Here is a 26,134-nt window from a genome sequence, read left to right as displayed (position 1 = left end):
TCAGAGACAGAGTACTGATGCATAGCTCATCTATCTCCCTTTACTGCTAAACAGTTTGCCAAAGGATAAAATGTGATCAGTATGTTCAGTATGTTTTTAGGTGTCTTTCTTCTTTTGTGCAGGCTGCACAATATTTATCACCCTGTAAAATACTACCCCTCTAATTGCTCCCCCTCATCCATTCATCCCTGTCTCCTTCTCAAGACCCCACTCCTTCCTTTTAATTATTCCCTTCTTCATTAGCCTGTTGCTCTTTTTGTTTGGCCTGTCTCTAGAGTTACACTAGTATTTGTGTGGCATTCAGGCATTTTGCTTTGATTATTTTGCAAATATTCACTGGGGGGGATGAGAGTCTGTGTCCTACCTCTTAAGAAATTTATTTGAACAACAGATAAAACCCCAATTCTTCTTCTAATCAAATACCGTCTGAATGCATGTAACATTCTCAGTGAGTGAGTGAGAATAAAAAAAAAAAAAAAACCCAACAAATTGGAGCTAATTCTGTGTTGTAGCTAAAAGAATCTAACATTAAATACATAATGAAGATATAGGTGGGACCAAATGGAGAGAGAAATAAATAAATAAGTAAATTTCCCACTCCTTGATCTGGGCTTTTCTTTTATTGTTCCTGTATGTATCTCATTTCTCTCCATTGTATTGCTGTATATGTTCAGAAAAGCTTCTTGGAAGCTGCTCTGTCAGGGGAGCCATTAGGTGTGAGACAGCAGAGAGGGAGGTTGAATCAGTGCCATCAAAGCACATGAAAGTGCAGTGAGTGACACTGGTGCATTATTGATGATGCCATTAGCTCCAAGTGTAGACTTTCCTTCACTAATCCCAATGAAACCTGTGGAGGGACTTTTTTATTGACTCAACCACAATTACATGAAATTACAACCTGGCAGATTTACGGCCAAAACAGACAAACTTTGAAATGGTTTGGAATACATCCAACGCAGAGATGTGGCTATCATCAGGACATTTTGGATGATGTTGTAACTAATTTTTCAAACAGGTTGTGGTTTGCTTACCCCCTGCAACTACAAGTTTTTCAAAAGGCAGGAATAGCTACAAGAGAAAGCTTTTCTTTGTCGTAATAAGTTCTGCCTAGTCTGCCAGAAATTAAAAAAAGAATTTTGAAAGGCTTGGTGCATGGGACTCTTTGACCCAAACAGAAGTCAGACAGTGTGTTTCATGTATACTCCATCTACAAGAATCCATGTGCCTGTTTTGGTGGGTTCTTCTTGTTTCACATATAATATGACACCATTGTCATGCAAATGAGTATATACTTCCACTTACATGTCCTCAATGTGGACTGAAATTCTTTTGCATTTCTATTGGATGTGTGAGAGTGCAAGAGTTCAACCAGGGCGAACTTTGTGTGGAAAGGTGTATCAGACAGAAAGCAAAGCAAATTTTTGGCTTGCATTTTTCAGCTGGACCTTTTGTGTTTCTTCACCCCAAGCAGCCAATGTGCCAACTCTACAGAGGTTTCCTGTAAGCTAACTAACAACGGGCACATTAACTGTGTCTATGGGAGTGGACCTGTGTGTTTGTGTGCAGCTCATACTCTGATGCTGAGGAAGGTTGCAGTTTTTCTCTGTCATTTTCATCCTCTTTTTACTTGTCTGTGTACATTTATAAAGCATATTCGTTAAAGCCCAGGAATATGTGCAATCAGCTCACACCGTCTCTTTCTATTGACCTTGAATGCATATTCATAAATTCCTTTTACCAGTTGAAGCAGTTAATCAGCTAATATTTTTCAGTAGTAACTGAGACAGAAGAGCTGACTGACCAGAACCAGCTGTAGAAAAACTGTTTTGGAAACATCAGTCTCTAAGTCTGTCTTTTCTGTCTGCTGTGTCCTCAGGAGCTGGCTGACCTTCGTCATGTTCACTCTAAACTGAAGAAGCAGTTCCAGGAGAAGACAGCGGAGCTCGTCCATGCCAACCGGAGGGTGGAGAGCCACGAGGCTGAAGTCAAAAAGCTACGGCTGAGGGTGGAGGAGCTTAAGAAAGAGTTGGGACAGGCAGAGGATGAGGTAAGAACATGGCTGTACAAGTATTTGTGGCATGTAGTTCAAAATACATAACCATCAGAGACTATTGCTCTTGTCCACTTATTGAAAACCTTCAGCTTCTGACCATTCCACCAATCCAAAACTCCAATCAACCAACATCTGGACAATTAAAACAAAAAACTGTCATACCTGTTAACATTAGGATTTGAAATTATGGGAAATTTTCCAGTGTCCTACCCTGGGCAGTCCCACCACCCTTACCACTGTCCACATACCCCTTACATTTAGACAAAGGTATGCACAGTGAATCCTAAAATCACCACTAGCCAAGCACTTGCTTTAAAATATCAGAGCAAAAAGGATTGGATTATTTTTCTACATTTAGTGACTACAGTTAGGTGGTCAGAATCAAAACACTTACACAGTGTTCACTGGTGACTTTGAGAGAGGCTACTGGCAAGTTAGACAGTTGATATGAGAGGGTGATGATGATGATGGCGAAAATCAAGGAGAGATAGAATAAATCTAGTCATTGGTGGAGCATGTTTCTGTGCCTCTTGAGTGCGCTTATGCCTGGTAGAAGTGTCGCTTTCCTTTCATGTGATCCAGTAAAATTCATGTGACATGTTTTACAAAAAGCATGACTTTGACTGACATTAGTCTTCATTAAGTGCATGTCAGCCTCCTCCTATTCGGTTCCACAGGTGATTAGACTTTTTGGTAGGTACTACATCCCTCTAACGTTCATCATTCTACATCTTCTTTTTCTATCGGCAGGTACCATTTGCACGAAATAACTTCTCGTCAGTAGATGTTACAGCTAATGCAGATACAGCCACCTGCTGTACACATCGAACACATCAAATGACTCCTGTCAATGTCCGAAAGGTTAAAAATACAGGAGGTTTATTGGAAAGTATTTGAACGGGAAGACAGCAGGAGAGAAGGGTAAAATATGGGAGAATCCTGGGAAAAACCGGAGGATTGGCAAGTCTGCTTTGGATGAATTGTCAGTCAACCTAACAGTGCACAGAAAACAGCACAAATAAGAATTGTCTTTCTGACATTTTCCATGGTGATAGAATCTTTTAGTGAGGGCGTTCTCTTTCATCATGTCTAGAACTTAACTGGTTCTTGGGAGCTTGAGCTCCTAAAGTTGTGCTCCTGCATCTCCAAAATTGTGGTAGAGAGCGTAAGCAAGATAACCACAACATTTATGAATGTGAGAACAAGATCTAGATTGAAAAATACTGGAGTTTCCCATTTAGTTATTTCTAAATGCCTAAACGTTACTGGCTGTTTGATGTTGTGTCAACTCATTTGACACACAGCAAACACTAGACATGACCCTCAGATGTCCCAAGAAGCTGTAGTGTTACAGAAGGCATAATCGTAATTGTTCTGGCTGCATCAGGACACCAAGTGGTCAGTTTCCCACCTGTAGGCATACTTATCACTACCAGAGATGAGCCCAATGAGGGTGGTGTCATCTGCACACTTCAGAAAATTGACAGACTAATGAATAGGGGTGCAACTGTTCATATACAGGTATAAAAGCATAGGGGAAGGACACAGCCTTGGAGGGATCCTGTACTGATGGTCAGGGACATTTTTGTCCAGCTACACATGGAGCCTCCTGTTGGACAGGAAGTCTGTGATCCACCTGCAGGTGAAGTCAGGCATGCTCAGCTGGGAAATCTTTTCAAACTTCAAACTTTATTTATTCATATGGCACTTTTCATGTTTAAAAAGCAACACAAAGTGCCTCACAGAGGCCAAAAACAACAAAGAAGAAAACCGAGCCCTCCCGCCCCCATAACTACATACAGACACACACGCACAGACACGCACGCATGCACACACACACCCGCGCACACACCCATACGGACAAGATAAGGAATAAGCCACCTTTGGGGACCATCTACACTGAGAGGGCCCTTGGCTCATGACTGGGGAGCGCCGCCCGAGACCACCCCGACCCAGGCAGACAGGAGGCCCCACACCAAGGTGCAGAGGCCTCAAGCCATCCAGGCCAGAGCCGTCCCCTCAGCAGCTCCCCTATCAGTAGACCAGGAGCAGCTCCCAGTGTGGGGGGCCCCCATGAGGAAATACTGGAGCTAAAAACCAAGGGACTAAGACATAAACATAAAATAAAATAACATGAGTAAATGAAATAAATAGCAATTAAACATGTCTTTCAAACATGCAACTAAAATAAGATACGAACAAAGATAAACATGCTAAGACGCCTGAATTAAAGAAATAAGATAAATCAAGCAAATTAATTGAAAGCCTGATTAAAAAGGTGGGTCTTGAGCCTCTTTTTAAAAATATCAACAGTCTCTGTGGCACTGAGGTTCTCTGGCAGGCTGTTCCACAATCAGGGTCCATAATAACTAAAAGCCACCTCCCCGTGTGTTTTAGTTCTCACTTTTGGTATGGTTAAGAGGCCAGTACTGGAGGACCTCAGGGTCCGTGAGGGTTGGTAGGGTAGAAGTAGGTCAGATAAATAAGAAGGCCCAAGACCATTAAGACATTTAAAAACTAATAAAAGAACCTTAAAATCTATCCTGAAGTGCACGGGGAGCCAATGCAGCGATTTTAAAACTGGTGTAATGTGCTCCCGCCCTCTGGTCCTCGTCAGCACTCGTGCGGCTGAATTCTGTAGTAATTGAAGATTGGAGATGCTCTTTTTGGGAAGACCAGAGAGCAAGGCATTACAGTAATCTTACTGACAGGAGATAAAAGCATGCATCAGCACCTCTGTGCTGGCCTGAGAGAGAAACGGGCGGACTGTGTTTTTGATGTGTGGAATAAAAGTAAGCTCAGAGTCAAAAATCACGCCCAGATTTTTTACAGAATGTGTTGGTTTAAGATCTTGTAGTTTTGGTAAAAGTTTCTCTCTCTCTGGCCTTCAGGACCAATGACTAAGACCTCTGTTTTGTCCTGGTTGAGCTGAAGGAAATTTTCTGCCATCCATCACTTGATGTCTAAAATGCAGTTAAAAAGGGCATCAATTGGCCCTGTGTCATCAGGAGACATGGCAATGTACAGTTGCGTATCATCAGCATAACTATGGAAGCTGATGCCGTGCCTCCTGATGACGTCCCTGAGGGGTAGCATGTAAAGATTCACAAGAGTTGGACCTAAAATTGACCCCTGGGGAACCCCACACTTGATCTCATGGGTTCCTGAGGAACATGCATCCCAACTTACAAAGAAGTGTCGGTCAGTGAGGTATGAGACGAACCAGTTAAAAGCAGTACCTGAGAGGCCGACCAGGTGCCTCAGCCTGTCTAATAAAATGCGATGGTCTACTGTATCGAAGGCAGCGGTTAGATCCAGTAGTACCAAGATTGTGAGCTTGTGGTTATCTAAGTTGCACCTGATATCGTTTAAAATCTTTAAAAGGGCTGTCTCGGTACTGTGGTTCATCCTAAAACCAGACTGATGCCTTTCTGAAATGCTGTTTTTATTTAAAAAGTCATTTACTTGGTTAAAAACAAGTTTTTCTAAAATTTTACTTAAAAAAGGTAAGTTGGATACATGTTGGTAGTTATTAAGAATGTTGGGGTCTAAATTGCTCTTCTTCAGACGGGGCCTCACCACCGCTGTTTTAAAGGAGGTGGGGAAGACACCTATCTGAAGAGAGCAATTCACCATGTATAACAGCTGTTCCTCAAAGAATCCATAGAGTGTTTTAAAAAACAGTGTGGGAATTGGATTTAAAAGGCAGGTTGTAGGGTTTACCTGGGAGAAAACTCGACCAAGTGTCCTCACATCAACCAGGGCAAAACTCTCCAGTGTTTCCTCAGGTAGAACCTGTGATCCAGACGTGTTGGTAGTTAAAACCTGTTGAGATAAAAGACTGGATCTGATTATCAATTTTGTACCTGAAGTGGTCTGCAAAGTCTTCACACAGGGTATTTGTTATTGTCTTATGAGATCTGTTAAAATTACTGTTTGTTAAAAGATCAATGGTGGAGAATAGAAATTTGGGATTATTTTTGTGGTCAGAGATTAGTTTTTTGAAGTGAGAAATTCTTGCCTGTTTAATAGTGTTATTGTAAGTTTTGAGGTGTTGACGTAAAACTTCATAGTGGACTGTTAGTTTTGATTTTCTCCATTTCCTCTCAGCACTCCTGCAGTTTCTTTTCAGTTGCTTAATTTCCTCATTTCTCCACAGAGGTATAGGTTTTTTCTTAATTGTTTTTGTTAAAAGAGGAGCCACTGAGTCCAGCGTTGACTTCAAATTGCTGTTAAAATTGTCAACGATAAAATCCCAGGGTGCTGGTAAAATCTCTGCAGGAGTACTCTGTAAAATCTGGATAAAATTTACAGCCACTTCAGGAGTTAGGTAGCGTTTCCTCACTGTTCTCACTGGAGCCTCCCGCTGATTAAAACTGGTGATGTTAAAAAACACACAATAGTGGTCAGACACAGCCAGATCCACAACAGAGGACACACCCACGGACAGGCCAAAAGTTATGACCAGGTCTAGGGTGTGTCCCCTGTCGTGGGTCGGCTGCGTAACATGCTATTTAAAATCCAGACAGTTTAAGAGAATACTTTTCCTGCAGAATAGTATTGAAGACAGAGCTGAAGTCCACAAACAGGATCCTGGCATTGGTTCCCAAGGAGTACAGGTGCTGGAAAATCAGGTGCAGGGCCATGTTTATTGCAGGGCGTCTGCGAGTGGGTTGTGATGACTTTGAGGTGGCACAGCACAAGGCGCTCAAATTACTTCATTACCACAGAGGTCAGGGTGACAGGTCTGTAGTCATTAAGTCCTGCAGTCCTTGTTTTTTTGGGAATGGAGGTTTAGAAGCAGGGTGGCACATGCCATGTCTCCAGTTAGGTTTTGAAGATGTCCGTGATCACTGGAGAATGCTGATCAACACAGTTCTTCAGGATGGATGGAGAGACAGCGTCTTAGGTTTTGTGGGGATTATGCCTAAAAAAGTTTGTTAAAAGGATTGTTAACATCCCTCTCCAGGATGGAGAGAGTTGTCACTGCAGTTTTGCAGAGGCCTAGGCCCCTACTTAGCTGGGAGAGGTGTAGCTGCTGCACTGGAGCTGTTGGAAGGCATCATGAGGAATGGTGTCAGGACTGTCACATTGACTTCAGACACAAAAAGCAATGCTTTCATAATAACAAAACCGATTGAATGTACTATGCACATGCTATGCTGCTTTAAAGCATAAAGTGACCATAAACTGTAATACATCTCCCACAATGCACGTCGATTTTGTGACCTGTCAACTGACGGCATCGTGCCAATCATGTACAGTGTTTCCATATCTGTGTTTAACTAAAGCAGTGAAGGAGTGAAGGAGTTGAAAAAGATCTACATAGAATCCCGAAATGTTGAATTGATCAGCAGTGTGGCGGTGTTTCATCAGTCTCCTGTTTCCCTGCTCCACCAGTTCCCCTTCTCCCCGTATTCTTGTTAGCCTGTTTGCACATCAGCTCTGATGGTACAATCTGGAGGCAGACATCAGCTTTCTAATGAAGGATCTGGAGGAGCTGAGATCTACCATGGATTTTTCCTTTTTGTTTTGGAGTTACATGGACATTAAGGATCTGGGACTGACAATCTCAGAAAGACCATGCTGGTTATCCAGGATTACTCCAGTGGCTCTCATGCTAGGCTTAGCATGGAGCCTGTTAGCCACTTGTCTGTCCAAATTTCTCAACCTGTTACCCTCCAGCAGTCTAGCCATCCAGTTTGTATCCTGTCAGGTTCACCAGCCTCCCTGGCCATCACCTCCCTTAGACCTATCCATGTTGGTTTCATGTCTGTCCAGTCTGTACCACTGGTAAGTGCTCAGTCTGCTTCCTAGAGCTCTAGAGAAGTAGAAACTAGCCTTCACTCTGGCCTGCTAGCAACTTGCCAGGCCCAAGCCGAGAGCTAGCCATAGCCTCCAGCCAATTCCTGTTCCTAAGTTTGTCAGCTTCCTGCCAGAATCCACCCGTGATGAATCCCAGGAGTCTCCTCTCTGGGGTACCTGGCTAGCTTTTAAGACAGCCCCCACAAGAAAGCAAGGCTCTTGAAGACACTGAGGGTTAGCCAATGCCATCTCTGCTCCTGGTTCCCAGTCAGTGGCCTGGCCAACATCTGCTTCTGGTTTGCAGTCGGTGGTTCAGCCAACATCTGCTCCTAGTTTGCAGTTGGCAGTCCTACCAGCACCTGTGCCTGAGCTCCAGCAGTCGTCTGTTCCTATTCTGCAGCCATCTCCTGACTCTGCTGTGTTGTAGTACCCTTGTGTTCCTGCTGAGCTGCAGCAGTCTGCTGTGGTGGTGTTTCATCAGCCTTCTGTTCGTCTGGCTCCACCAGCTCCTCTGACAGTGAGCCTCTCACTGGCCTCCAGCCCTGCTGCCTTTTGCAGGCTCCATCCCTGCTGCATTGTGGCCGGCCTGCAGTCCTGCTGTACTGTTGCCGGCCTCCAGTTCTGCTGCCCTGTTGTTTGTCTCTGGTTCTACACTGGTTCTGATCTCTAGACATGTCAGTGACCTCCAGGGGCTCCCACCTTCATTGCCAGCCCCCAACCCAACCTTCAGAGGTGTTCTGCCTTCGTCACCAGCGTCCAGTCCTGCTCCTCCATGTGCTTCTGTTACTTTGTTACCTGTACCTGTTTTTGCTTGCCTGACTAACTGTTTGAACGTTTGCCTGCTTATTGGACTCTGGATTGCTGCCTGCTTTGTAGATTTCTGGTTTTGACCCTCTCCTGCCTCACATACTCTGTAAGCCAATGTATCTCAAGTTATATTATTAAAATCACTGAACTGTTCTGTTCCTGTGCTGCAGCCATCATCATTTTAGTAACATGACCTGAGTGAATGAGAATCTTCACAGATGTATCACTAAGCTGAATCATATTTGCCTCAGTTGGATTCTTTTCCTGTATTCCTGTTACTCTGCTTGCGCATCATGACGCAATGACAATGTTTCTCTTCACTCAACAATTCTCAAAATTACTTGATTTTTTTCGTTGGGATATTGCATTTATTATTTCAATGGTGAAATCAGCTGAAACAGTGTGTTCATAAATCCACTGCTTATCTTGGCAGGTAAAGGAACCCATATACGTAATTTGCCTTTGTGTGTAGCCTACTTACGCAGGTGTTAGGTCTGAAGACCACTTTAACAAAATGACTCAAATGCCAAGGCACAGAGGATAAACACAGGAGAGCCTTTTAACGGTTTTATTCAGTAAACAAAAAATGAATAACCAAAATCTTTCCCAAAGGAGGAAAAAAACATTAAGCACAAAAGCACAAGTTAAGAAAAAAGAATGTGGCCATATGTATCGCAGACCACCTTCAGATATAGTCTGCATTATCAGACCTCAGTGCTTCCTCAATGTGTCTTGGGTGCATTCACATCTGTATTTAGAGCTGTCCACTTGTGATTGAATCACCCAGGACACATGTTAATACCAGGTGAAAACAGGCTTTTTTTTTTTTTTCTTTAAAAGCGGCAGCAGAACTCACTCAGAACATTGGCCCCGTGCAAGTCATTAATGGAGTTGGGGGCTGTAGGTTTGTATTGTGTTATGTGTTTCATCCCCTTTTAGACAGAACCATTCATTCACCAGTCATTGGCTAAGAACAAATGCTTTGAAATAGGACAGTGGTGTGTCTTTGCCTGTCAGTGAATGTTAGCACGGGGAGACTCTTCTGGTGTGTGGGCTTACATGGAGAACAATAGGCATGTGTGTGTGTTATCCTTCAGATAATCTTTTCATGTAGCCATCACCCCAGAAGCCAACAACCTTAAAGGTTCAGTGAGACTAAATGAATTTTCCTGTTACAAATAACTATATTCCTGTGTGTGTGTGTGTGTGTGTGTGTGTGTGTGTGTGTGTGTGTGTGTTCGTTCGTTCAGTTGGATGAGTCTCATAACCAGACCAGGAAGCTGCAGAGGTCCCTGGATGAACAGGTGGAGCAGACTGAGAACCTGCAGGTACAATTGGAACACTTACAATCAAGGTAAGGCACACACACACACACACACACACACACACACACACACACACACACAGGTGTAAATGGGGTATTGAAGTCAACTTTATTTATATAGTTGACAATCACGAGGGGGCTTTACAATTCATCAGTTCAAATCATACACACCCTCTATCTCTATCTATCTAACTTTGATACATCCAAAAAATAATGCTCTAAAAGCCTTCTTCTGTTAGCACCATTAGCTATGACAAGGGCCTGGTGCTTACAAGGTTCTGTCATTGCTAAGTTTCTGCTGACCTGAAAACATGTGGAATTCCACCCTGCTTATCATCACCATCTGAAATCGAAGTGCCCATGGACACACTGGTTCAGTAATGTTGCTTTACAGTGTTACCTATTTTATCATCAATTTGTATAACTGAAGAATTTTACACCACTTAATTGGTTAGCTGAATGAATAATGACCAATACTGAATGTTTCTTAGTGATTGGTTGAGCATACCTACCTAGCCTGATAACCAGATGTACTGACATTTTGTTAATTAATTCAGCTTGACATTGTGTTCATATTTTGCTTAGGAATGGGCCAGTCTTTTGTTTCCTTTTGCCTTAATCAATCAGTAGCGAGAGATTTATCTCTGCCGTTGATGTCACTTCAATTTGAAGCTGCAGTAATAGTTGCTAAAATCAGCGTTTTTCATGACGATGGAAGTAGTCTACCACTTTAGGAACTGTTTTAGAGCTTTTAGTAAATGGGAAAATGAACACAGCACCACAGCTATTTGAAATATAGGCAGTGATTCAGCCATCTTTCAGGTTGTGCCACAGAGGTTGAGTGTTATGTTGTCTTGGCATACCCAGATCCAGACCTCTAAATTTATCTAACTTCTGAGTTTTTGGGCATTTGAGTATTAGATGTTGTGCACCTGTCAGGCCAATACAGTCCAGATCAGACTAACCCGAGATTTCCACCAGGCACGTATCCATGATGTTGCGGATGCAACGCGCATTTGCTCTACCCTCCACGCATCTCTTATCTCCACAGGTCACATTTCAGAAGCAGAGCATTTTACCTGTCAATCTTTGTTGACTGATGCAGATTGTGTTTATTCTGTGATTTTCCCTTGAAAATACCAGTTCTTGTTGTGTTGCTGGTGCAGGGAGGCACTTTATGATCAACATGAATTTAATCCAAGTTACATTATATGTAGAGGTGTAATATACAGTTTGTATGGTTTGTATGGTTTTGTATAGCAAGAGGTGTTATGTCCCTGCAATTTACCATTATGGACAAATGAAGGAAAAGTTTGTCTTAAAGCATTTCTCGTGTAGGTTTTGATGGTGGCCCGTCAACATTAATTTCCTTTGCCAGATACCTGTTTTAGCTCACTACTGTACTCAAACTAGCATGTTTGTTAACTGCGCTACTTTGGTTGTTTTTAACAGACGTTTTATACTTCTATGTTTTACACAATTTTGTGGCCACAAATCTAGCACTCGTGTTATGTGCAAAAAAAGTTAACGTGAAACCCTAATATAACCACAGTAAGCCCCAAGAGGTAAACACGTGTGAGTTGGAGCTCAATTTTTCTTGTTGTTTGTGGTTTGTGATGATGTGTAATATATAAAAGCCAAGTAGGAGAAGGTTAGAGCTGTTCTCAGTGTCAGAATCCGAGGCTGTGGCTATTTCCTTGAAGGAGTACCAGTGCAGACACGGTGCATTCTGAAATCAAAAAGTAGTAGAAACAAAAGATTTGTTCATTCATTTTTTGCCAGCAGTACTGATAAATTTCCTTCTGCTAGCACTGGTGTTTCTCACATATATTGTCAAATCTATTATGGTTGCCAAACCAAGACTTCCTTTTGAAACTGTGAAAAAAAAGTCACTCTAGGATTCCAGAAGGCAAAAATGCAAGATAAAATATTCTACACTAGTATCTTGTTATCAGACTCAACAAAGACAGTGGAATATCTTACAAAAAGGCTTATGCCAAAATGGAATTTTTTTTACTCTTTGCAAAAGTGGTGCCATGTTTACAACAGCACTCACACTTCCAAAAACACTTAGGCAGCCGTCAAGGCACTCAAGGCACTTAGTCAGAATACACCATGTTTGTGTGTGTGTGAGATGTGAAGCTGATAACCTACTTGTAGCTGCGAGGCTCACTGCGAGGCTCAGCACTTACTTCTCTTACTATTTAGAGATTAGCTTCCTCTGTTCTGTATGTGTGTGTATTGCCTGTCTTTCACTTTAGCACTCTATCAGCTTTGCACACTCCTCAGCTCCTTGCTCCCTCCCTCTCCCTCTAAATTCTCTCCCTTTTTTACATGTAGTTGCTCTGCTGCCTAACAGCCAATCGTGGAGCTCCCAGTTGCAGGTTACCATAGTAACAGAGAGCTCTCTTGCTCTTGAGGAGTGACAGTCATGTAGGCATGGTAACAACGTCAGAGACTGACACAAATCTATGTGTGTTCTTGTAAAAGGTGTAGCTTAAGCTTTGGTTTGTCTTCACTTTTGGACAGACCTTCAAAGGGCTGGGTTAAGACTTTGTTTTAAGGGTTAAGTTAGAATTTGGTTTAGGTTACTGTAAGGGTTAGGGGTTGGCATTTAGTTGTGAGGGTTAAGGTTAGGGGAAGGGGCTTGGGAATGTATTATGTCAATGAGTGTCCTCACAAGGGGATAGAAGTACAAATGTGTGAGTGTGTGTGTGTGTGTGTGTGTCATCTTTCCTCACTGTGCCCTCACATCACTGTGTGTGTGTTTTATCCTGCTAAATATGTTGATGATGGATGTCTGTGTTCTTAATATACCACTTCATCCTGTCTGCATATCTTAGGCCATGTGCCACTGACACATGTTAGCATACACATAAAGCATGTCTCTGTGACAGCCTGTACTGTGATACGCTATGTCATTTAGTTTTGTCATACAGTGTTTTCCTACGTCAAAATATCAACTATCAATAATATAGTTATTTTGGAGTGGGCTTGAGACTTCATTTTTTAATCTGAAAGCCTGTGTTGTTGACTTTGGCCACTGAGTTTGCTTTCTGAAACTCCGCCTGTCAGTTAATTCCTGCCATTACTCCTTTTTTCCCAGAAATTCTTCTCTTTTTTTCATTTCTTTATTTTTTCATAAAGGTTTTTTATCCCAATCCTTTTCCCGGAAAACTCTGACTTGACAGTGGGGACAAAAACATAACGGGTTATGACTGATGGACGCTTTCATGTGGAACGAATGAACCAGTGAACCTGGAGATTCCATTAGGCACAACTGCATTCCTGGCTGGAACTCATTTTTGTTGTGTCCTCCACATGGCTTTATATTGACTTCAGTTGTGACTTGATTTTGTTGATTTGTTGATTTTTCCTGGATGTTTCTTCTTTTACCATGGGTAAGTGGGCTATGGGCTCGTACTGAACAGTACGAGCACCCCCCGAACAGGGGGCAGCATGAGTTGCGCGCAGTTCAGATGGTCAGTGCTCATGCTAGGAAGCACCATATCCTAACTTGGAGCACACCAGAATGACAGGGAGAAACTCAGCTAAAAGCCTCTCCCAAGCATTGCCACCCAAACGAAACATAATTCATACCCCAATAAATTATATGGGCATGTAACGAAAACACGAAAATAGTGTACGTCCACATTAGAGCGTCTGCTGAGCTCACTGCTTCACGCAAACCACAAAAGCCCGGTATTATATGAAAGCAGAGAGTCTGATGATCACGAAGATGTCTGCCTCCTCACTGTGCAATGAAAATTTGGCGAGCTAGCAGCCAAACAGTAGCAGAAAAAAATTTTGCAAAATCATAAAGTATGTCTTACCTTTGCTGTTTTGTGGTCATAAGTTATATTCCAGCTCGAAAAAATGCTGCTAATGTCTCCTCCTATGACTCTGTGTTAGTTTGAGATCAATCACAAAGGTCCTAGTTTTTTACATAAAGAGGAGGGGGTTTCTAGAGTGGAGGGAATGCTCGCATGAAATGTACTATCTCTGAGCTTAGTTCCTTCTGGATTGTCATTGGTGTTTCTATGGTGAACTTGTTTCGGATAGGAGGTGGACAAAATAGGCCTCGTATGAATCTGGAGAGGGTGTTTTATTTTCAAAACTGACCAAATTCTCAATGCCTCCCTGCCTGACTGGATCTTCTCTGTACAATTTGAAAAGGGCCTCCTTCAAAAATAGGATAGGCACAAAAGCAGAGCATAGAGCTGCTTCTGGGACGCTTCTGAAACGGGGTTCAGCACAACACTTCTAGTGGAATCACAAACATAATCTAGAATGGCTGTGATCAGCTCCCGCGGCCAAGTTGCTGCCAGATTGTGACACACCCTATATGACATCATATACAGTATCAGTCAAAAGTATGGGCGCACCTTCTCATTCAATGGTTTTTCTTTCTTTGTTTTTTATTTTATTTTATTTTCTTCATTGTAGATTAATACTGAAGACATCCAAACTATGAAGGAACACATGGAATTATAGTAGAAGTAGTCACCTGGAATGGTTTTCCAACAGTCTTGAAGGATTTCCCAGAGGTGCTGAGCACTTGTTGGCTGCTTTGCCTCACTCTGCAGTCCAACTCATCCCAAACCATCTCAATTGGATTTAGGTCAGGTGATTGTGGAGGCCAGGTCATCTGACGCAGTACTCCATTGCTCTCTTTCTTGATCAAATAGCCCTTACATAGCCTGGAGGTGTTTTGGGTCATTGTCCTGTTGAAAAACAAATGATGGTCCCACCAAGCGCAAACCAGATGGGATGGCATATTGCTGCAGAATGCTGTGGTTGCCATGCTGGTTAAGTGTGCCTTGAATTTTGAATAAATCACCAAGAGTGTCACCAGCAAAGCACCCCCAACACAATAACACCTCCTCCTCCATGCTTCACGGTTGAGAACCACACATGTAGAAACCATCCACTCACCTTTTCTGCATCTCACAAAAACATGGCAGGTGGAGCCAAAAATCTCAAATTTGGATTCATCAGACCAAAGGACAGATTTCCACTGGTTTAATGTCCAACTTTCTGGATTGACTGACCTTCATGTCGTCAAGTAATGATGGATTGTTGTTTCTCTTTACTTAGTTGAGTGGTTCTTGCCATTATATGGATTAGAACAGTAGTCAAATAAGGCTATTCACTGTATAGACCTCTGAACCAACCCTACCTCTGCACAACACAACTCATGGTCTCAAACACATTAAGAAGGCAAGAAATTCCAGAAATTAACTCTTGACAAGGCACACCTGTTCATTGAAAACCATTCCAGGTGATTACGTCATGAAGCTGATTGAGAGAATGCCAAGAGTGAAAGTGTACAAAGCTGCCATCAAAGCAAATGGTGGCTACTTTGAAGAATCTAAAATATAAACATATTCTGGTTTGTTTAAAACTTTTGTTTACTACATAATTCCATATGTGTTCCTTCATAGTGTGGATGTCTTCAGTATTAATCTACAATGTAGAAAAGAAAAAAAAAAGAAAAAACCATTGAATGAGAAGGCATGTCCAAACTTTTGACTGGTACTGTACGTGCAGTCCATTTCGAATTTATGTGTGAAAGAGGCTGATGATTGCAAGGTCATCTTTCTTTTGTCACCTCCTCTACTGGCACCACAAAGGACTTTCTTAAAGCAAGGATAGATAATGTATTTTTGAATCATTTTTTGTGATTTGTCGAAATTCTCTTTACATCCTGATAGCAATCAATTAATCAAATGTTCTGAAAAAGAAAAGAAGAAGAAAAAAAAAAACAGATACCTAAATGCCTGTCTACCTACTTATCTGCCTACCTGAGTGCGCTCTGTGGTACACTCATTGCACATGAGTCTTCCAAAAGGCTAGGCAGATATATTGCTAAAGCTACTTTAGGAAGCTAGTTGCACATGAACGGCAATACCTACAACAGCTTACACTGCTTACAAAAAGACAAGTAAAAGAGGCTACAACAAAAAAGGGGTTGGACAAAGCAAGAGATCAAACCAGAGTCAATATTGAAGAGTTGAAAGGCCTAAAATTTGACGCCATGGTTGGTGTATTTCTGTTAGACAGGTAGTTATCCAGGGAGGGTTCAATTAAGAGCAACTGGACTTGGTTGTACAAGTTCCAAGTTCCCCACAACCAAGACCAGTTGCCCTAGATTCAACCATCCTTGGAGAACCACGATCAGGATGACTGAGACTCTTCACAGATGACAGGTAATTATCTTAATTGTTTTGTTTTGGGGGGAATTTGGCATGCTTGTTGTTTACATCCATTATGATAATGTTAAGTCTTTTCTTACACGTGAATGAGGCATGAGGTAGTTGTTAGTGATGACAGCAATACGTTGCACTCTTCCAAATGCCCTCTTGTACATCTTGTGCATTGATGTGTTTTGGGAGGAGGCCTGAAGGGAGGGATTTTTTCTGTTGGACACTGTCCAAAACTATCTCACTCTTGCTGCTTTCTCCAACATTACCAACCCCAGCTTTAACAGACTTACTCTTAAGAGAAACTCAAAGTTCATTCTTGACCTTCAAAAAAGTAACTGATAAAAATCTCATCAGGAGGTCAGGAGCTGTTCTGAAGCTTTCATTAATATCATTCAGTCTTCCACAGCAGATGGAGTTGCCATCTTACAGACATTCTTAAAGTAATCAGAGGAGTGGAAATTGGAAAATTTACTGTATGTTGCTAGCTTGTTAGCTTGGTTGCCAGCAAGACTATAAGTTCACACAGTTTATTCAAAATATGCATACCATCAAATCCTGTACCATAACTGTTTGCTTGTGGTCAACATTGCAAATTTGCATGTCAAATATCTCAAAACTTGTACTTTTTGTGTCCAATAGGGAACCCACTGGCCGCAACAAGTCCATTAAAATAACCAACACACCAGCGTTAAAATGCAAAATTATCCCATTTTAAATGCTGGTGTAACTGGGCCCTACAGTTGTTCACAGGGGGTTGCAAATGCGCTTCAGCCCCCACTCTGTGAGAAATGAAAATTTGTAATGGTGCATGTTAGGAGAAATCCTAATTACTGTCTTCTATGTATAATACATGGCACCCACAAAATCTTCTGACACAAACACACACACTGCCTTTCAGGCGTCGGCTGCTCATGTTTCCATCTGTGGCGTAGGGAACATGATCCGATGTTTTGATGTTTTTTGCCAAAGCAATCGATCCTCTTAATTGCTCACTGAAAGAGTGACCACAACATGGTTTGCAACAAAATAGATTGCAAGCATCCCCGTCTCTTCCTTTTCTGTCCCATCTCTCTCTCTCTCTCTATCTTTCTTTCTTTCTTCTTTCTTTCTTTCTTTCTTTCTTTCTTTCTTTCTCTCTCTCTCTCTCTCTCTCTCTCTCTCTCTCTCTCCCCCTGTCTCTTACTGTGGAGTGATAGTCATTCATGTCTGTAGCTTTGCTAAGTGTTAGAAGGCTCAATAGAAAAGCTTTTAGTGGCTGAACCAGTGTTGCGGTCCAACTGTTATGATGGTTTATCTACCACTTGCTCTGATCCTGACCTGGCGTGCTGACTGACAAAAATGTCAGACAAATGACTGACAATGGTAGACAGAGAATGAAAGGAAAGAAAGACCAGAGAAGGGAGGAAAGGAGGGAGGAGGTTTGGAGGGAAAGAAGGTAAAAGTATCAAAAGCAGGTGAAGTGAAGCAAATTGTGGGGTGGTAGAAACAGGAGAAAAATAAAGAGATGAACCAAAGGAAAGTAGGGGATCCAAGCCAGTGATGTGGATATGGTTTGTTGAGTTGTCATGGAGATGACTCTGATGTCATCAAATAACCTAATGCCGAGGTCAGACTACATAAATCTAGCCTAATTTTGAGACGAATTTGTGGCGGCTGGCGAATATGAATTACCAGAGTCGTGGCCGTCGTGGATGACAATCAGGTGTCTACACCTGTGTAGTGTGACATACGAAACGACTTGTCATGCCACACCTGGCCTCGGCAGTCCACATGCCGAAGTATCCTTGGGCAAGATACTGAACCCCAAAACTGCCTGCCTGCATCGGTGTGTGAATTCATATGTACCTCTGCCAAGTTGTAATTGTAATAAGTGATAACAGTTGATTGTGTATGTGGGACGATGGTAACCTCGGTCTTTGTTCGGTGTAGATCGGTTGATTGGTTGGTCAGTCCACCACTTTTGTCGAAAAAAATTCAGCAAATATTTGATGGCTGCCATAGAATTTTCAAACGATTCATGGTTCAATGTAATGTTACTTTAACACAATGCTCTCTCTCTCTCTCTCTCTCTCTCTCTCTCTCTGTTTGTCTCTCTATTTTCTTCTCACCCAGACTGCGGCGGCAGCAGCAGAATCCTGGTTTGTTTGGCAAGATGCGAACAGCCCGGTTCACTCCTGAAAACCCAGAGTGTCCGACCAGTGACATGGACGAGGACGACGATGAACTGCAGCTCCAGATCCCATGACAAACACAAACACACACAGATACACATAGTGAGACAAAGAAGGTGAATATTTTTGTTCTTGGGGGAAATGTCTCTATCTCCAGTAATGGTTATTTCTTTGTGACAGGAAGCAGCAATGTCTTCTGCACAGCAAGTTTTAAAGTGTCACTCCAACATTTTAGGAAAGATTTTACCCAGAATCAGATCAAAAAGTCAATGTCATTTTTATCTCTGTGTATACACCCATAAATTGTTGCCAGTTTCCTCATTTGATTGCTTGCCATGTTAGTGACCAAAAATCTAATTATAACTAAATCAAATGCACATTTCTTCTGCAGGAGACTTAGTCAAACCACATAATTGTTTAAATATGAAGGAGTTTATGAGACAGTCTCCACCCTTACACAGAGCACACATACACACACTTTCTCATAGACACTAAGACACATATGCTTGGACAAACTTGGATGAATAGGCACACAGCAGTAAGATAAAACCCACCAGAGTGCGACAGACATTAATGGGATGTCCAGACAATATAATGCTGTTTAAAAAGATCTTTTTTCAAACAGAGGCTGATCATCCTTTCGATGTAATCAGTCATTCTTACCTCATGTCATCAAGCCTCAACCACACATCTACATCTCTAGTATTCATGTTTGCCCATACCTGTCAGCTAGGAGAAAAGGGGCTTTCATGTCCCTGAGCATGAGAAAGTGTTTTTTGATATATCACAAGGGAATATCACTCATTTAAGGAATTGATGTTGCTGAAATGGTCTGGTCTACATAGAGAGAATAGATACAAGATCACAACCAATGCTGAGGACACTGCACAACTGATAGAATTACAGCCACAGTATGTCTATGTGTGCTCCCTGCCTAAACAGGTTTTGTATTTGTCACTCCCCAGTCAGTCTCGCTGCTCAAACTGAAAAACCCACTCCACACACAGCTCCATAGCAAATGTGGTGAATGCTGCCCTTCAGTTGCATTATGAGTCATTAGCATGAGGGCTGTGTTCAGATGCAAGCTAAATTTTTTGCATGAAAAAGAGGACAAAAGAGCCAAACAGACACAACTAAGGTATATGCAGAACTAGAGTTATGCATCTGAATCTGGTCCTTACCTGTGCCTTTCAGACCTGAGCAGGCTGAAAATGAGCAAGGCTGAGACCATATTTTTGTTAATTCCTTTTCAAAGGAAGTCAGATGCTTGTGTTGAAATGGTTTTTCTCACACATAAATGATCAGTTTTCTGGCAACAATAATAGACTAACACAGAGCATGGAGGCCCATCAGCACAAACATATAGAATTTCTACCAGCCGATAAGTACAGAAGATGGTGGAGCTTTTCATCAGTGGGATGTAATGGATGAAGGTAGTAAAATCTCTTCTTTATTGTTTCTGTGAAGGGGGATATGTACCTGTGAATGTCCACTAAAGGAGTGGTCACATTAGCATTTAACACTGCTACATTTCAGAACAAAGCTCATTCATTTCAAAAGAATCTCTATGATTAGTGGATTCACTCTTGAGGTTATTCTGAGTCAATTTGATATTGTCAACTGTGATTCACTTTGATTCACGCTGTTAACAAGCAGCAAACCATCTTGACAGTGCTGACCTTTTGAAGGAACATATACCCAGAGAATCCAAAATGTCAGATGCTACTGTAGCCTATTAGCTGTGTCACCATCCGCTTTTATTTAACCTTCCTCTGCTAAAAGTATAAACTGTTCTACGTTAGTGTCCTACTAGCAACTGAGCTAAGGATCTTGCAAACTGAAAGTTGGAAATGTTGCTTTTTCCCCTTCAATAACTCTTTAGTGAATGAAATGATCTTCAGAACAAAATTTCAGAGGGGAGTATACAGCACAGTACAGAGAAAATGTAAAGGAGATCAGAGAGGTAATGTGATTTGCTAGCTTCACACACTAGCCAGCTTCCAAGCTTCAAAGCTGGCTAGCATGTTAGTCGTTAGCTCACCAGTTACAGTTTTTCACTTTCTAGTCCTGCAAGTAGTCCCTATGTTCCAAGCCTCTAATGGCACCTGTTTTGGAAATATGAATTTCTCTTTCTGGTGTGATTAGTCGTTAAAACAGACTGAAGTCCTGCATACTCAAGAGCTGGAAATCAGTGATATTGTGATTTAAGAGGAAGAGATTTAAAGCTGAATTTTTATTTTCAGTCCATGTAGTCATTATAGTTAGACCGGTGGTCTGATTCTGTTGAAATTGAAGGGTCCCTTTTAACATTACAGTATATGGAACTACAGTATACACACCAGTTGAGCCAAAACTTTTCAGACACTAGATACTAGAACTACATTCAAAATTCTGCTCTTGTTTTGTTCTGTTTGGTGGTTGCAGATATGATTTTATGCAGGGTTTATGCTAATGTTATGTGTTTTAAAATATTGTAATTTTCCTGGAGAATAAAACCCCGGGCAAGTATTTATGTCCAGCAATTCTCTCAGGACAGTATTCAGCCAGGGTGGAAATGTCTTCAAAGAGGAAATTTAGACCATAATGGGATAATGAAAACTCACTGAAACCCAGGCTTAATTCTCACAGGTTCCTTATAAGGTGGCCCATGTATTCAACAGTAGGGGGAACTGAAGAGTTAATTTGTGCAAAACATGGCTTGGCTTAATCCACCTGTGAAAGAGCTCCAGTCTAGTAGTGAATACATGCAGTTGTGAAAGCAATAAAACATTCATTTATCATTCACCACCATCCATTGTTACTCTCGCCTTGGTTTCAACTCTGATGCTGGGAGGGGACCAAGATATTTTTACTGATCAGGATTCTGAACTATTTATATTGTCGTTATGGTTTACTTTTTATAAATGATCTGTACCACAGTGGTTTTGTATTCGCTCTATAAATGTCAACTGTAATTATAAAGAAATATGAGTCAGTGTCTTTTTTCTCTGTGCTGTATTTGTTCATGTGTGTCTTTTATCAGAAGAACACTTTCCAGAAACTAGCAGTGTCCTTCACTGCTTGTAACTTCAAAGTTGTTTTCCCTATGGTTTCTCAGAAAACATTTTTCTAAATTTAGTGATTCCTCAGACCAGCAACAATGCTGTGTTACCCATTTGCCATGCTAATTCTGCTAACGTTTGTGCTTATTTTAATCTATCTTAATTGTGATTCAAATACTTGTCAGGATATTTTCTAGTGTGTTTATTAAACATGAAAAGGAGCTAAATTGCATTGGGATTAGAAAGGCAGGCTCAACAAAAAAGGCGTAGACAGTTAGTCCATATTTATTTCTGACTAATTCTTTCAACTGCATTTACACCAGATGTAGAAACTGTGAACTAGAGAAAATGAAACACATTGTGTTTCTGCAATTTACTGATCGAAAATTCTTTGATGTAGTGTTGATCTTTTAACTCAGCAGCAGCAACTGCCACAAAGCGGGTTTCGGACCCAAGTGCAGAACCACCACAACACAAGTAAATTTTATCTTAAATTGGCCGGACCAGATTAGCGGCAAACACTTGCGACATGCAGAATACAAAGTCTTAGAGTCTCTGTAAGTGTTTGGTGTGGCAAACTGGCACACAAACACCAAACACTCAGGCAAACAATATCCAGGAAACAAAAAGCAAGACTCATGGTCAGGGACAAAAGGCTAAGGCAGCTACCAGGGAACAGGAGAACAGGCAGGGTTGGCAAAAGGAGATCAGTCCATGAGATTTAGCTGGACAGTCTTGCATTAGAACAATGACAGTCTGGCAAAGAGTGAGTGTGGCAGAGCAGCTTATACACTGCACTGCACTGCACTATGAGTCTCAGGTGTGTGATTAGGTGAGCAGGCAGGTGGGCACGGCTGAGAGTGGAAAAGTACTGCGGGCACTGGTAAGCAGATGAGGAAACAATGGCAGCAGATAAGAACTGAATATACTGTGACAGAACTCCCCCTCAAGGGACGGCTCCTGACGTCCCAAAATCAAATGTCCAAAACAGAGCAGGGTGGGTGGAGAGGGTCTGGAGCAGGAAACCTCAGGCAGATTACCTGGGGACTTAGCAAGGCAGAGCAGGTAACCTCAGGCGGGTAGCCTGGGGACTGGCCAGTGGTGGAGCAGGTAACCTCAGGTAAACAGCCTGAGCATGGAACCTCTCAGGAGGATGGGTAGAAGGTTGATGATGAAGGAGGAACCCCTTTGGAGACTGTGGATGAAGATCAAGATCCTCTGGACATTGGCAGCGAAGGTGAGACCAATCTGGAGGCCGTCGGCGAAGGTGGAATCCCTCTGCAGGCTGTCAGTGAAGGGGAAGCCTCTCTGAAGGCCCCTCGGTGAATGGTAAGCCACTTGGCAAAGGCAAAGCCCCTCAGGAGGCCTTTGGCGAAGGTGGAATCAGTCGAGAAAGGGGAAACTCCTTGGCAAAGGTCAAGTCCCTCTGGAAGCCTTCAAAGGCGAAAGCAAAGCCAATCTGGAGGCCGTCAGTGAAGGCAGAATCCCTCTGGAGGCTGTCAGCAAAGGCAATACCCCTCTGGGTGACGTTGGTGAAGGGGATACCCCTCTAGAGGACTTCGGCGAAGGCGAAGGGGATACCCCTCTGGAGGATGCCAGCGAAAGCTAACAGACTCGTGGACTGGAACCGGCAGGGAGCTAACAGGCTGGTGGCTAGCCCACTCCAGGGTCAGAGCTGACAGAGGCTGGACTGGACGTGGCCCCAGAGCCAACTGCTGGCTCGTGGCGTTGATTGACTTGTGGATTTTTGCTGCTAATGCTGCATATTGCCCATCAATAGCAGAAACTGTGGACATCATCAGGGCCTCATGGTGCTGGAGGATGCTTTCAATGTGGTCTGATGATGAGGTAGAATCTGCTGGGTCCATGACTACAGCCCCTGGCAAAAATTATGGAATCACCAGTCTCAGAGGATGTTCATTCAGTTGTTTAATTTTGTCTCCGAGACTGGTGATTCCATAATTTTTGCCAGGGGTTGTAGCCAGACTGTACTGTCACAAAGCGGGTTTCGGGCCCAAGTGCAAAACCACCACAACACAGGTAAAACTTTTATCAACCTGTTAATCTTAAATTGGCAGGACCAGAATAGCAGCAACAAGTACAGTCTCTGGTATTGTGCAGGAATAAAACATCCAGTTACAGGCAGGCAAAGACTTGGGACGTGCAGTATACAAAGTCTTAGAGTCTCTGTAAGTGTTTGGTGCGGCAAACACCAAACACTCAGGCAAACAATATCCAGGAAACAAAAAGCAAGACTCATGCAGCAACAGTACATCCTCCATGCTGAGGCATTATTGAGCACTGTGTGAGCATGCTCAACCTGCCAGCAGACCAGACAACAGCCAAAGTAATTGATGATCTTCTTAATCTTTTCATGTGTTTGGCACTTACAATACTCCAGTATTTCATTGTTCTTTTTAGATTCGAGTAAGCAAATGGTTGATGAGGCCCTGGTGAACATGCTCATTAAAGATACTCAACCCTTTTCCATGGTTGGTGTGTGTGTGTGTTGGATCCCACCTATGTTCTCCCAACTAGAAAATTAAGTGAATAAAGTGTTTTGTTGCTCATGTAGTTTGGAATGAATTGTAACTGCATTTCATTCCATCAGGCCTTGAAGCAAATGGGTGAGCAAAGATACCAAGAGGCTAAGGAGAAGGCAAAGGAACAGCTGCAAAATGTTGTAGCTGTAAGCCTCATATTAGATATGTGGACCTCAATTAATATGGAGGCCTACTTGCCAGTGACCTGTCATTGCATTGATAAAAATGACGAGCTCCACACAATTTTACTTGGAGTACAGCACTTCCCTGAATGCCACACTGCTGACCATTTAGCCTTGGATCACAATAAAGTTATGGAGGAATGGGGCATAAATGGCAAGGTTAAATGCCTGGTAACTGATGGTGTGCGAGCACTGAATATCAGGCATGCAATTTGCATAGAACATGTCATTAATTTAATGGTTAAGAAATCATGTGATGATGTCACTGCCCTCAGTGAAATGAGAAACAAGTGCAGGAAGCTTGTAATATAGTTTAGGACAATCACTACAGCAAGAGAAAGCCTGGTGCAAGTACAGCAGCAGATGGGGAGACCAACACTTAAGTTGCTCATGGAGGTTGACACTCGCTGGAACAGCACTTTTCTGATGTTGGAGAGGCTTTTCCAGCTGAGAGAGCCAGTGGGGGCTGCCCTTGCCTCCTTGAGGACCGATGCCACTGCACCAACCGCTTGGGAGTATGACACAATTAAAGATGCAATACATGTTCTTGCCCCATTACACCAGACCACAGTTGAGCTGAAAAGAGGGTGTCTGCTTCAAAAGTTATTCCACTGCTGAAGATGCTGAACCACATGGTTATCAGCAAGTCAGAAGGACTCACTTCAGACAGTGGAAGACAGCTGAGTGAGAACCTTCTCTGACGGGTCAGTGCACATTCATCACACCTTAAATCACAGTGTGATGACATTACCCACCTTACTGGTCCCAAGGTTAGAAAAAACTGAGCTTCTTAAGTCAGGGGAGTCAGGTTGAGTCAGGAGTCAACTCAGTGAGAAGTCAGGCTGTTACAAGGTTGAAATATGAATGTGCCAATATTACCAGGAACTCTGCAGTAAATTCTGCTAGTGGCACAACCCCAGCTCAGGTAGCAGCCTCTTCAGCAACACCATCAACATCAACAACATCCATCAACAACAGTAAGTAGTCTGTTTCTTTGTTTTGTCAAAATTAACATTAATTGGTAGTAATGTGAACCAATGTTTTACAAATGAGCATAAACATGTGTGTGTGAGAGAACTGTGACAAAGATCAATGTTTTATTATATACAACCACAGAAAAAGTGTCCACTCAGGTGATGAGCAAAAATGAGTTTTATTTCTTTGCACAGCAGGTGGGCTGCGAAGCCTCAGTTTGCCATCACTAAGGGTCGGCAACGGGAGATCAGTCCATGAGATTTAGTCTGGCAAAGAATGTGGCAGAACAGCTCATATACTGCACTGATTGCTATGAGTCTCAGGTGTGTGATCAGGTGAGCAGGCAGGTGGATGTAGCTGAGAGTGGAAAAATGCTTTGGGCACCGGTGAGCAGATGAGGAAACGATGGCAGCATGTAAGAACTGAATATACGGTGACAACAACACACACGACAGCGATGTCAGTGATATGGAAATAAACCATATTAAAACCATATTCATCTGGGGACAGGATCACTGTGAATAATCTCCAGTTACACTGTATATTCAGCATCACTAAAAATGATCAGTAGAAAATGTATTTCAAAATATAAAATGTTACACTTCAAAATGTGTTGTAGCCTATTCATAACATGAGGTATGGCAGGGGTCCTTCAATAAATTTGTCCAAAGGCCAAAATTTTTCTAAGCAGACACTGTTTTTTTTTTTTTTAAAGATGTAATTAGCCTATTACAAATATTTTCGTTTCTGACAAAATTAATGTTATTTTTATGAGTCTGATTCCTAAATGGTACTGATATTTAACTACAAAATGCTCTGATCTGACAAAACCCACAGTTCAACTACTAATGAATAAGTCCTTATCTCAACAACAACAACAACAACAAAATCCTCCTCAGGATCATTTAATAAATAAGCTGAGTGATTCTCCAATAATTTTTGATTTACCTCCTGTACTGTGGCCAGTATGTTGCTGTCAGCTCCAGCCTGGGAGCAGAGCGGAGTGATGGTGGACTTTGATTTTTTT

The 26,134-nt window shown here is 42.2% G+C and overlaps 1 protein-coding gene across 2 annotated transcripts in view; it reads left to right on the top strand.

Moving 5' to 3' along the window:
• ccdc102a (coiled-coil domain containing 102A) overlaps positions 1-18,734 on the top strand; it is an 81,020-nt gene extending 62,286 nt beyond the window's left edge. For both annotated transcript variants that reach the window (XM_076725930.1, XM_076726021.1), the window contains exons 8-10: positions 1,877-2,047; positions 9,916-10,019; positions 18,308-18,734. In XM_076725930.1, the coding sequence (XP_076582045.1) occupies positions 1,877-2,047; positions 9,916-10,019; positions 18,308-18,440 (408 nt within the window). In that variant the 3' untranslated portion in view covers positions 18,441-18,734. The remainder of the gene's footprint in view (positions 1-1,876; positions 2,048-9,915; positions 10,020-18,307) is intronic.
• The last annotated feature ends 7,400 nt before the right edge of the window (positions 18,735-26,134 follow it).

The sequence above is a fragment of the Chaetodon auriga genome, chromosome 1 (assembly GCF_051107435.1).
Source record: "Chaetodon auriga isolate fChaAug3 chromosome 1, fChaAug3.hap1, whole genome shotgun sequence".
Lineage (NCBI taxonomy): Eukaryota > Metazoa > Chordata > Actinopteri > Chaetodontiformes > Chaetodontidae > Chaetodon > Chaetodon auriga.
This window is presented reverse-complemented; position numbering and strand designations above follow the sequence as displayed.